At 41.3% G+C, this 12721-nt stretch overlaps 1 protein-coding gene across 1 annotated transcript; it reads left to right on the top strand.

Annotated features, from left to right (window-relative positions):
• The first annotated feature begins 4770 nt into the window (after positions 1–4770).
• Positions 4771–5998, top strand: ier2b (immediate early response 2b). The gene has a single exon (XM_061679862.1). It carries the CDS (start codon positions 4970–4972, stop codon positions 5531–5533), a length of 564 nt encoding a protein of 187 aa, XP_061535846.1. The 5' UTR covers positions 4771–4969; the 3' UTR covers positions 5534–5998.
• The last annotated feature ends 6723 nt before the right edge of the window (positions 5999–12721 follow it).

Below are 12721 nucleotides of genomic sequence, written 5' to 3'. Positions count from 1 at the left end.
CGCAAAGAGTATGTTTTTATCCATGACAACCAAAGGCGTGATCGCTGAATCATTCCTCACACCACAAATGTTCTTGTTGGTACAAGCCGGACAACATTTGGGCTGCTTTGTTTGCCTCACTACTTATGCGCTTGTGTGCCACCAAAGCAAATACAAACACGACAACACCGCCGAGGAACAAAAACAAGTGTGAAAAAAAGGAGCCAGAAGCGACAACGTAACGTGGGCCACTATATAAATAGACCCAGTGACCCTTTTTCTCGTGGTGCCTTCAAGTGCTCCTTGTATGGATGACCTACTTTCTGGTGTGAAAGACAGCAGCATCATGCAGCTTACCCTTGGTGTGCTATAAGCTGCTTTATATACAAACCACAACATGGAAACAAATGAAACACACAAGCAAAACAAAGGAAAGATGTGACTAGCACAAGCTAAAGGCGCCGTACACACTTTACATATAAATAAACTTGACATATAAATAAAGAGCAATAAAGAGCAATTAATTGAGTAATTAATAAAGTAATAGTATAATATTCTTGCAGTAAACCGACGCACTTAGTGAACTTATGGTATTATATAGCCAAGGACACACACGCATACACACATTCCTCACCAACCATTTGGCCTCAGGTGGAGGCAGCACAACAACACACACACGCTCACACAATCAAACACACACAGCGTCACCATAGTGACCAGTTGGGTGCCGACACAAAGCGAGGTCACGGCGACTCATGTTCTGGGAAGCTGAAGGCCTTACTAAGGCTTACTTAACGAGCACTCATCGGCGTTAAAAAATATGGAATGTGTTACCAGATATGTCAACAATAAAAGTGGCTGATATAATTATCACAAGTTGGAAAAGTAATAATGCCATGGAAAATTACAACTAACAAAGATACTTAAAACATGGTTAAGAGACAAGAAATTATGAGCATTTTTAAAAACTAAAGAATCCACAAAAATGCAAACAAAAACAAAAAAATCCATTCAAATATTGATAGAAAAATCCCTCAATTAAAAAAAAAAAGAACAAATACATTCAAAATATGCCATGGAAAATATAACAAGGATAAAATGAAATTCCGTGGCAAAAAAACATGCCATTTAAAAATCGAATACATTATGTAATTATGCCATGTAAAAACAAAGATTGTTTAAAAATGCCATAATAATTGAGAAAAATAAATACAAGTACCATAGACACATTTAATGAAATAATGCCTTCAAAAATCTAATTATGTATATATATATTTTTAACCTGTCCTGTTCAGCTGCGAGGTCAAGCATAACGGTGGATCTGTATCCATTTTATGCCGGAACAGTTTTACGTTTTATGTGGCCCGCGAAAGCAAATCGTGCTCGTCAACCTCCGTGATTTTTGCTAAAATCTGTATCCAAATTCCAAATTGTCAAAATAATAAACAATAATGTTAAGATATGGCATTTTTCTGTTACCAAACCCTTCTTCTGCAGTAACCTAAACAATACTTGCGCAAACTATTATCTGTCTTATGATTTCAAAACTAGTTATCCTTAAATTTGTTGTGTCATGGCAATAATATGATTTGGTGATTAAACATTTATATGGTTTTACTGTTCTAACGGCCCCCTGAGGGAAATCATAACTACAATGCGGCCCGAGACAAAAATGAGTTTGACACTCCTGCTTTACTATAATAACCTTATGTATTTATATATATATTGCATATAATTATTATTACTATTATTATATATTAAAAAGCTCATAGGCAAGGATAAATACAATTACATGACAACCAAGAAAAAAAGATAATTAATGATGTTTAAAAAATGTTCATTAAGCCATATGAAAATATAAATATAAATAAATATAAATAATTGACATAACTACATATTGAAATACTAGCGCCGTTAAATGTTTCTATCAAAAAATATAATTAAGAAAAAATTATTAGAAAAAATATGGGCCCGTGACCCGAGTGAGGAGAAGCGGCTCAGAAAATGGATGGATAGAGAGAGAAAAAATATGGTGGCACGGTGACCAACTGGTAAGCACATCTGCCTCACAGTTCTCCCCTGTGTGGAGTTTGCCTGTTCTCTCCCGTGCCTGCGTGGGTTTTCCCCTGGTACTCCGCTTTCCTCCCACATTCCAAAAATATGCGTGGTAGGTTAATTAAAGACTAAGTTGCCCGTAGGTGTGAATGTGCGTGCGAATGGTTGTTTGTTTGTATGTGCCCTGCGATTGGCTGGCGACCAGTTCAGGGTCTACCCCGCCTCTCACCCGAAGATAGCTGGGATAGGCTCCAGCACACCCGCGACCCAAGTGAGGATATGCGGTATGGAAAATGGATGGATAAGAAAAATACTCCAATGGCAACAAGAATTTAATAAATTATCATAATGCAGTAAAAAATTCAACAAATAATTTAAAACATGGATTAGCAACGATAATCGAAATTGTCATTGAAAAATAAAACTAATATTGGTAGTTGCCACATGATAACATGCAATGGGAACAAAGATTAGAAAATGGTGTGTAAAAAAATATAAGGAATTTTTACAAAACAAATAATGCCATGAAAATATATAATCAGCAAAAATGTAAAAATAATAAATTTTAGTGCTACCAACAAATATAACAAAAATTGTATTTTAAAAAAGTAATAATGCTATGGAATATATAATTTAAAAAGATAATTTAAACATGCATGGAATCAAGCATAAAAATAATCAAATTTAAAAATATGCTTGACAAATTATTATTATGCAATTTTAGTATGCATTCACAAGTGCAATATTTGATATAATCTTCAAATTAACATTAATAAACGAGTCAATGAGATCCAAATTGCCTGAAAATACTTTGACAATGTGTTTCGCCATAACGCCATACAAGTACAAAATAGAGACGCATCGGGTTACAGTAGGAATACTGTGGGCAAGTTTATACATGTGTTGCGGTCGCGTGTAGTTGTGTTTATTTTTACAGCTGCGTGGCTAGATAGCAAGCATACCAAAATGCAAGCATACCAATGATGCGAGTGACAGCAGCAGCTCTGCCTGGAATAGAAGCCAAACGTATGCTGCGTTTTTGACCTGTGTCGACTAAAATGGATTTTAGATTTACCAGCCTGTGTTAAATCAAGGCAAATGGTGGGAATGACAGGAATCTTGAAAATGTACATGCCATAAATGTGTACTGTATATTTTTTATAGGACAACTGTAAGAGTGTTTAAGAGGGAGCCTGAACTGTCTGTGTTTATACAGATTCCCAAGAAACGTGTATCTGCTGGTCTTTGAATGATCATGGGGGACTTCAGAAGGAGTAAAACAGCATAAGAATGAATAAAGTCGAGTTGTCGACTTTATTACTCCGCATTGACATTTAACCCTTGAAGTCGACTAATCAGTACGAGTAGTGTAAAACGTAAAAAATAACCTTTTGCTTTTCTCTGAAACAGATAAAAAAATGAATCATTTATTAATGTCAGACAGGCTATGAATACATTTTGAAAATATATATAGTTCATAATCAGAATCAGAATCAGAATCATCTTCATTTGCCAAGTATGTCCAAAACACACAAGGAATTTGTCTCCGGTAGTTGGAGTTTGATATCATTTGAATTTGATATCAACAATTATTATGAGGATATTATTGACCCGAAATATACTGTGGTGCATGGAAATGAACAATAAATTGTGAATTACATTTCAGTTTGCACTTTTTGCTTTTATTTAAAGAAAAACAGTGGAATCGCCGCTTCTCCTTTTACCGGAGTATTTTTTTTTTTACACGAGTATCTGTACGTGTATGTAAAGAATGAGTAGTTTTGCCACTTCAGATTAAAAGCGACTTTCTTTACACAGCACTTTAAAAAAAACAACCGCAGTTGTAACAAATAATTGTACATAATAAAAACCATTATTTCCGATGGACAGTGAAGGCGTCGTGACGCAACTGCCTTTTGACCCACCGCCTGGTAACCTTGGTAACCTAGGTAACCTTGTTTACACCGGCCACCGCGCCATATATGGGAATCTGGTTACGTCAGCACAGCTGGGGAGGGAGGAGGAAGAGAGAGGAGTAAAAAGGGGCGGGGTGCGGACGTCACGGCCTTTCCACTGCGTGTACCATCCCTTCCCCCCCACAACCACCACGGGAATTTACAACCGGATAGGCCATATATGGCAGGGGAGTGACGTAGGTGAGTCATATGTGCGCCGTGAAATTTGAGACGCTTTTTTTCCTTCTTCTTTCACTTCCTCACCCACGTAAATTCTCAGAGCTGCCGAGTTACCAGAAGAAAAACGTGACATCATTCGGCGAAACTATTTCTCTTCCGTGTTTACACTTTTGAACCCTCACAAAACATCCCGTGATCTCCAAAATAATACGATGTCAGCCCCAAGTCGTTATGGTTCGAAAACGACTTTGATTAAATGATTCAGTAGTTGTTTAAAGCGTGTAAAATACAAATATAGGGCTGCATTTGACATGTTTTAAATCATTGAATCATCACTAAACCGAAAATAAGACGGTTATCTTGTTGTAAAATAATTTAAATAGCTTTCGAGGCGAAATGCGTTTGTTTAGTGCAATGAAGAGAAACTAAATGTCGACAAGGGTGAGAAAACAGACTAGACGGAACAGATGGGGTGCGCGTGCGTGTGCGCGTACAGTGCGTGGGGCAGGTGTGGGCGGTGTCTGATTGGTCACTGGCTGAGGAATTCGGCGTGACGTCACAGAGTAGATAAATTACCACCCTGCGCCTCTCACACTCGCAATTCTCTTCAGGGTCGAGAGCGAAGAGGTGCACCGCAGTGCAATTTAAAAAAAAATAATAATAATAAATAATAATAATAAAGTGTCCCCAACTGACACGGGAACTTTTTAAAGTGCGCTTATTTTGTTGTTATTTTAGTTAAGTCGAACTCGTTGTTTTGTGGGAAAACAACAAGGAAGTTAAGCAAGCTCAAACAAACAATGAGTGACACAACAACGGAGACAACAATGGAGGTGAACGCGGAGGCCAGGCGGATTTTGGCCGTGTCCATAAGCAAGCTGTACGCGTCCCGGAGCCAGCGAGGCGGCTTAAGACTCCACCGGAGCCTCCTTCTCTCCCTGGTCATGCGCTCCGCTCGGGACATCTACCACTCGTCGGCGCCACCGCCCGAACCCATGGAGACCGGCCCGGAAGAGCCGATCGAGCTCGACCTGGAGTCGGGGGCCCAGGTGGACCATAGCCCCGACGAGTTGAGCCCGACGGCGGGGGGAGGTGCGCACCAGGAGGCCGAGGAGGAAGAGGGGGAGCCCGCCGAGGACAAAGAGAACCAGAGCCCGACGCGGCGCTCCAGGAAGCGGCGGGGGAAGGAGTCGGCGGCGCCTCACTTCCTCCCCAGTAAGCGGGCGAGGCTGGAGCCCGGTGAGGAGCGGCACGCCGCGCCGTCGCCGCCGCTGCCGCTGCCGCCGCCGCCGGCCAGCTGCCGAATGGGCCCCGCCGAGTCCCTCACCTCGCTATCTCTAAACCGGGTCATACCGGCCTGCTGAGAGGGCGAGACACGGAGGCTCCACTGGACTTGGAGCGCTGTTTTGCCCACACTTGCAGGCGGCCTGGAGGCCACATCGACGGTCCCGGGACGGGCCCGAGTAGAGCGAGCTCGCCTGGCCAGCGTGGAGCAGCTTCGGTCCGGGTCGAACGAGCGACCCGGTGGGCTGGCTGGCTCTCCAGCTGAGTCGCTCGCGCACACGCACACAAGGCGGACCCGCCAGGACACCCAGGGACTCATTACAGAGGAAGCGAGGCGCTGACATAACACCCTCACACACATGCACACTGCTGCTGTGGACAACGACATGGTGCTACACTAAACACATGCTGTTTTACATCTTTTTGGACTTTTTCTATATTTCAAGAATGTGAAAATGACGTCATATACCTCACATGTAAAGCTGCTTTTTTTCCCCCTCCCCCCTGTGGTGTTGATAATAAATGAGTTGAAAGTGAACAAATAAGCGCCTCCGTTGTGGTGATTGTTACCCAGACAAGAACTCTGTAATGTGGGTCAATCCTCAAGCGTGTCCGCCACCAGACGGCTTTCTCTAATCACGCCACTTCCTGTGGATTACAACAGAATTATGAATCACATCCTCCCGGTGTGATCTGACACCCACATGATGCCAGACACTAAATTAGGTACACCTTATAATTAGATGCAATACACAAAAAAAAATATGTTCCTAATATTTCGACCTCCTGTAAGCTCTAAGTAGATGACATGTTTGTCAATATAATACAAATGACTAACCCTGACCTTTGTAACATCAAAGGTTATAGTATTAATGATTCAATCTATGTAGCGCAACTTAAAATCAATAACGTTCTTGCCCTGCAAGTTTGACACCAAAAACATGGGCTGAAATAGTATGTACAGATTGAGTTTTGGTCTCAGCTATCTTGGATAGTACTGTAGCGGGTGATTGAAAAGTAACTCCCTATTTTTATTAAGTACTTTCTGAACTATAATTCTGACAAGAAATGAACATGAGAATAAAGTGTATTGCATGAGTTTTATTTAAAATTCGATATGGGCGCCAGAATTAGCCACCAGTTTCTCCAGCCGCCTGGGAACCGCATTAACTAATTTCACAAGGAACTCTTGTGGGATGGAAGACCTAACTTCTCATATTCGCCCTTCAAGTTCTTCAAAAGTCATTGGTTTGGTAGAATCTTGCTCTGAACAAGAATCCCTGAAAGCCATCTTCGATTCAGTCATTCAAAATCAGTAGGATTCTTCTTACTTTGACAGAAAACACTCCTGAAACCGAAGCACTGAAAATAGGATCCGTTTGATTGCTGATGAAGAACATGGGCCTTGATATATGACCTTTGATGTCAGCCATCTTTGATTGTATGTCGCTCAAAATCAGTAGGTTTTTTTTTTGCTTCAACATCCATCCATTTTAGAAAAATAGTCACTCGCTTCTAAAAGAGGATCGAGTCCAAATTGCACCTGGTCAAACTGTCAAAAATGACGGATATAACCTTTGACTATAATTAAAACTCATTCACTGCCAGCCTTCCCAGTTAACATGGATATTTGACTTGGAAAGAGTCGAAACTGTACCTGGTCAAGCATTCGATTTGTTGTTTGCCCAGATGCAGCGCAGCGTGCTGAGGATGCTAAGTGTTCTGTGATGCAGATGTGGAGTGCACATTCGCAGACACACACACACACACAGACACCGGGCGCCGCCTGTCATGTCCAATAGATGCTAAAAATAGAAGAGAGCGGGAAGGAAGCTGGAGCTGAGGCAGCTGTGATGCAAGATGGGCGACAAGGTCTCACTGCGTTTTCCATCAGAAAAGGAAAAAAATCCAGCTGGAACATTATGACAAGTGGGAAAACATCTGACATCCTGTTGGTGCTGATAAAAAATCTTGGATGTTGTTTATATTCCAGATAACAAAGCTAAGTTACTTTTCATAGCTAAAATACACAAAACGTACTTCTTTAGGGACACCTGTAAGATGTAATGACGCAGAACAAGCTGTACTATAAAAAAGGCAATTTTATGCATTATTTTTTGTTTCATTTAGATATGTGCTTATAATAAAAGTTGTTCAATTGCCGTAATTTCTCGTGTATAATGCGCACCCCCAAAGTTGACCTAAAAATTCTGAAAAACCCTTCTACCTATGTATAATGCATTTTTACAATGCATGATTTTTTCTTCTACCCATATGATCAAAACATGATGTATTACCTGGATTTTGTTACTTTTTTCAAATAATTATTCTGAAGTTAAGAACTTTATTTGAACACGTAATACTCTCTTTTTATTGACTTGCTCTTATTTTGAAATTCACAGCCCTACTTTTATTTAGTAAATGAGAAAACACACCATTGTGCTCATATGTTTGATTACCCGCGCAGAATTTGTAAGATGGGTACAATTCTTTAAAGAAAACATGAAGGGCCAGGTGAAACACATTTAGTTTTATTTTAATGGTATTGAAATTAAACTGTCAATCATTTCAGAAAAGCATTAGCATCAAACAAACCATAACCATAAATAAATTAATGATGGTTGTTGTTCAGTCATCAGTCGTATTAAAAAAAAAAAAGAAACAGTTCACAAATTCTGCCAGGGTATGTAAACTTATGAGCACAACGGTACATATATGCAGTCATATGTACCCCTGTCATATTGGAATGAAAGTGTAGGCTACACCTTTTTCATAGCCTCTAGGTGGCACTGGCATATTAGAATGAAAGTGTACACCTTTCTCATAACCTCTAGGTGGCGGTGGCATATTGAGAGGAACGTGTGCTGTTTTTTTCATAACCTCTAGATGGCGGCATACATTTATAAAATGGGAAAGTTTGTTCCATTTTCCCCTATACCCATGTATAATGCGCACCATTGATTTTTGACACTTTTTGGTGGAAGAAATCACCACTTTGTTCAAGTTGGTATTATACCTTAAGTTGCTATCATACTGTATTGCACACTCACATCAGCAGAACAGCACCCCAAAATGATGTTCAATCACAATATGAATATGCTTAAAAAAAGGAGCTAATTTATTACACTGTCACTGATTAAAATGGTACAAACACGGCCATCACATCAGTCTGTGGTCACACAACTCCACAGAACATACAGAAACTTCACAAAAGCAAACGCCTGTGTTACGTCATCTTCCCAAACTCATTTCAAAGGTGAGCGATGCAATCAGTACAACGAGCGGACTAAACCCGTGTATATAGGTGGAAATGATTCTGCATACACTTACCTCATGACTTCCTTTTTGCAATGATTATTGCATCAAATGATTATAATAAAAAAAAGCCTGCTCAAATGTATCTAACCTTACCATTTTCACTTGTCTAAAGAAGAAAGAAATCCAGACTTTCAATAAAGGAAACAATTACGCCGCACGTCTTCCACAGATCGAAGAAATAGGTGGAGTTTTACAACACTTCTCAGACATTTACAGCATTCAAGAGCTTTTATAGATTTGTTCTTAAACAATTTTCACTACTTTAAATTGGTTAATATCACATAAAAACAACAGATGAAGTGGGGTCAGACAAATAGTATCGATTTGTGAAGCAGCCATGAACACGTACTAGAATAAGGAAATGAGCTCATCTTTTGTCACTGCCTGATTTTTTTTTGGGGGGGGGGGGGGGGGGGGATCCGGGGACTGTAAGGAATAGCAATCAATCGGCGATACACAGATAATACACAAATGAAATGGACATGTACCTAATGAAGAGGCTGGCAAGAGGACATTTGATGCACAGGAAGTGAGTGCGTTTGCCTGGATGGGGAAGGAAGTATCACTGTGTGCCAGGCTGAGACAGGAAGTGATGCGTTGCTGCAACAAAATGTGTAGGAGGGGTCTATTTTGAGCTGTGTGTGTGTGTGTGAGAGAGAGAGGGGAGGTGGACGACGTACAGACAGATGTGAGGAGGGGGGAGGCGAATTGTGGCTCCAGAGGGAGGAAGAAACGTCAATAAAACGTGACAGAGGCGGGAGGGGGCGAGACTGTGTGTGCGCGTGCGAAGGCGTGAGTCTCGGTGACGTAGTGGCGGACGCAGATTCGGAGGAGGAGGAAGAGGAAGATGAAGGTGGACGTGTGAGGACGTTTCGGGTTTTGCAAGCAGGACAACTGAAAACACACAACGCAATGCACACAGTTGACGTGACTTTTACACGCAACAAAGCAACCGTAGTAGCAAGAGCGCTACGAGCCGAAATGAAAGACATTGTGTCTTTTCAGCCTTGGCTACTTGCAACTTTTTTTGTGGGTCTACCTATGATTGACATACCTACCAAATTTCATTTTGCGAAGTGGAACTGGGTTCGGGGGGCTGAATTACTTAAAAACATGACCAAACCAAGGTAAACATCCATCCATCCATCCATCCATCCCTTCCACTTATCTCGGGCCAGATCGCGGGGCAGCAGCTCAAGCAGGGATGCCCAGACTTCCGTCTTCCCAACCACTTTGTCTAGCTCTTCCGGGGGGATGGTCTCCAAAGTGTCCAGGGTCGTCCCCGGGGCCTCCTCGCAGGTCATCCAGGGGGCATCCTAATCAGATGCCCGAGCCACCTCATCTGGCTCCTCTCGATGCGGAGGAGCAGCGGCTCTAGTCCCCCGTCCCTCCCGGATGACCGTGCTTCTCACGCTCTCTCTTAAGAGGGAGACCAGACACCCTGCGGAGGAAATCCATTTCTGCCACTTGTATCCATGATCTTGTTCTTTCTGTCACAAGTTGAGAGCTTTGCCTTTCGGCTCAGCTCCCACTTTACCGCGACACACCGATAGAGTTTCTGCACCGAGCCGCATGTCGCTCTCCTGCTCCATTCTTCCCTCATTTGTGAACAAGACCCCAAGATACTTGAACTCCTCCACTTGGGGCAGGATCTCCTCGCTTACCCGGAGAGGGCACTCCAGGCTTTTCCTGAGATTTGGAGGTGCCGATTAGCATCCCAGCCGCAAACTGTTCCAGCAAGAGTTGGAGATCACGGCTAGATGAATCCATCAGAACCACATCATCTGCAAAAAGTAGAAAAGCAATGCTGAGGTCACCAAACCGGACCCTCTCAATGACTCGGCTGTGCCTAGAGATTGGGACATGGTCGAACACCTCCAAGTCCATGAAGCACATGGAGAATGGTTGGATGATGTCCCATGCACCCTTGAAGACCCTCCTGAGGGTGTAGAGTTGGTCCACTGCGCCACAGCCAGGACAAAAACCACACTGCTCCTCCTGAATCTGAAATTCGACTTCCCGACAGACCCTCCTCTCCAAAACCCCTGACTAGACCTTACCGGGGAGGCGAAGTACTCCTCCTTAAGAACCCCCCCCCCCCCGAAAAAACACTTTAAGCCTAAAATGGAAGCTTTCCTGTGTGTTTGGCTTCTTGAGAGTTGTCTACTCATGAGCAACATACCAAATTTCATGTTGCTAAGTACAACTGGGTCCCCGGGCTGAATTTTAAAAAAACTCTGGGGGACCAAAATTAACCGAAAATGGCAGACTTTCTGTGTTTTCACAGACATGCCTCTTGAGACTTTTTTGTGGGTCTACTCAGGATCGACCTTCACCGAATTTCATGTTGCCACGTAAAACTGGGTGCTGATTTTTAGTCAGTTCTTCATGGCCACAGAGTTGTTATTGCTTGAGCGGACTATAGACAGGCCAGGCCGGTCAGTCAAAAGTTTAATTGACGAATCCCCGGATGAAGTCTTGAAGGCAACACAGTCTACTCGACACTTATGATGATGACATCATCAAAAAGCAAACTACAACTTACCTTATTTTGGACCAAATCAAAATATACAGTACCTCATTACAAACCCTGAGGAGATCTTTACTTTCTAATTATGAAGCTCGCCAAGGAACTTTTTTTTAATTTGTATTTTTTTATAAACTTTGCAGGATTACACAAAAGGCCTTTTTGGTGAGGATCTGGATCTAAGTGCCAATCCAGAATTCCACCTTCCCCGCGGTTTCAATGTTTTGCACATTTTGTGATGACCGCGATAAAGCAAACCCAAAGTTGCATACAATTTATTTTAAAAATAAATGAACAACAAATATCATTTCAAACAAATTCACATAAGTTAACTTATGTAAGGAAATAAAAACAAATAATCAATCAATAAATATATCTAACACTGAATGGATAAATAATTTAAACATTTTAATTTACAAGTTAATTTATTTTAAATGTCATTGACGGTACAGTGGTACATTCGACTGACTTGCGGGCAGCGTGGGTTCAGTTCCCACTCAGGGACGGTGGCTGGCGACCAGTTCAGGGCGTAGTCCGCCTTTCGCCCGAAGTCAGCTGGGATAGGCTCCAGCATCCCGCGACCCCAAACAAGCGGTATAGAGAACAGATGGATGCATGTATATAAAAAAAATAAAATAAAATAAAATCACAAATAAATGAAATTAAACCCATCTCAATAAATCACTTAAAGATTCATTCACAAAGGAATGTATTTTAAAATAAATTTAAAAATGAATGCATTTTTAAAATAAATTCAAAATGATTTAAATAATTTTTTTTTTAGTTTTCAATTCACAAATGTATTTTAAAAATAGATTCACAAATGTATTTTAAATTCAGACATAACTTACAATACTAACTACTAATAACGAAAATTTGAAAATATAGCTAAAAATGAATCTAAAATAATTTTAAAACATGAAAGCTACAGATAAACACACAAACGCATACATAAATATAACTACAGTATTGGATTTTGGTGATTTTGTTTTTGTTCAATTCGGACACACGAGGTGTGTCGCTATGAAGGTGTTGATCCATATTAGGCCTTGGCAGACGTCTCCTATCCTTTGTTGCACATAAACATTAAACATGAATGTGTTTGTTTGAATTGAGTACAGTAATCAGATGCCATGTGTTGTGCATTAAGGAGCATGAGAGCCGAGGCAGGGCGTGTACAATGCATTCTCTCTGGTTTTATTCAGCGTCATTAGGAAGAGTCGTGTTTGGAAATTACAAAATGTATTCCAGGTAGAAACAGCAGAGAAAGATCCAGAACAACACCCCCCCCCCCCCCAAAAAAAAGTCAAAAAAGAGAGAGAGACAGAGCATGGGAGAAAAGTAAGAGAGAAGAAGAAAAAGGATTTCATTAGCCGTGAACAAAACATCACCAGATTCAAGCTCAGGCAGCTGGTCATCTCTT

Source organism: Phycodurus eques, chromosome 6, assembly GCF_024500275.1.
Source record: "Phycodurus eques isolate BA_2022a chromosome 6, UOR_Pequ_1.1, whole genome shotgun sequence".
Lineage (NCBI taxonomy): Eukaryota > Metazoa > Chordata > Actinopteri > Syngnathiformes > Syngnathidae > Phycodurus > Phycodurus eques.
Note: the sequence above shows the minus strand (reverse complement) of the source record. Positions and strands in the feature narration are given on the sequence as shown.

What these genes read in the sequence shown, in the direction of transcription:
- ier2b (XM_061679862.1), top strand. Translation starts at nt 4,970, where the DNA reads ATGAGTGACACAACAACGGAGACAACAATGGAGGTGAACGCGGAGGCC.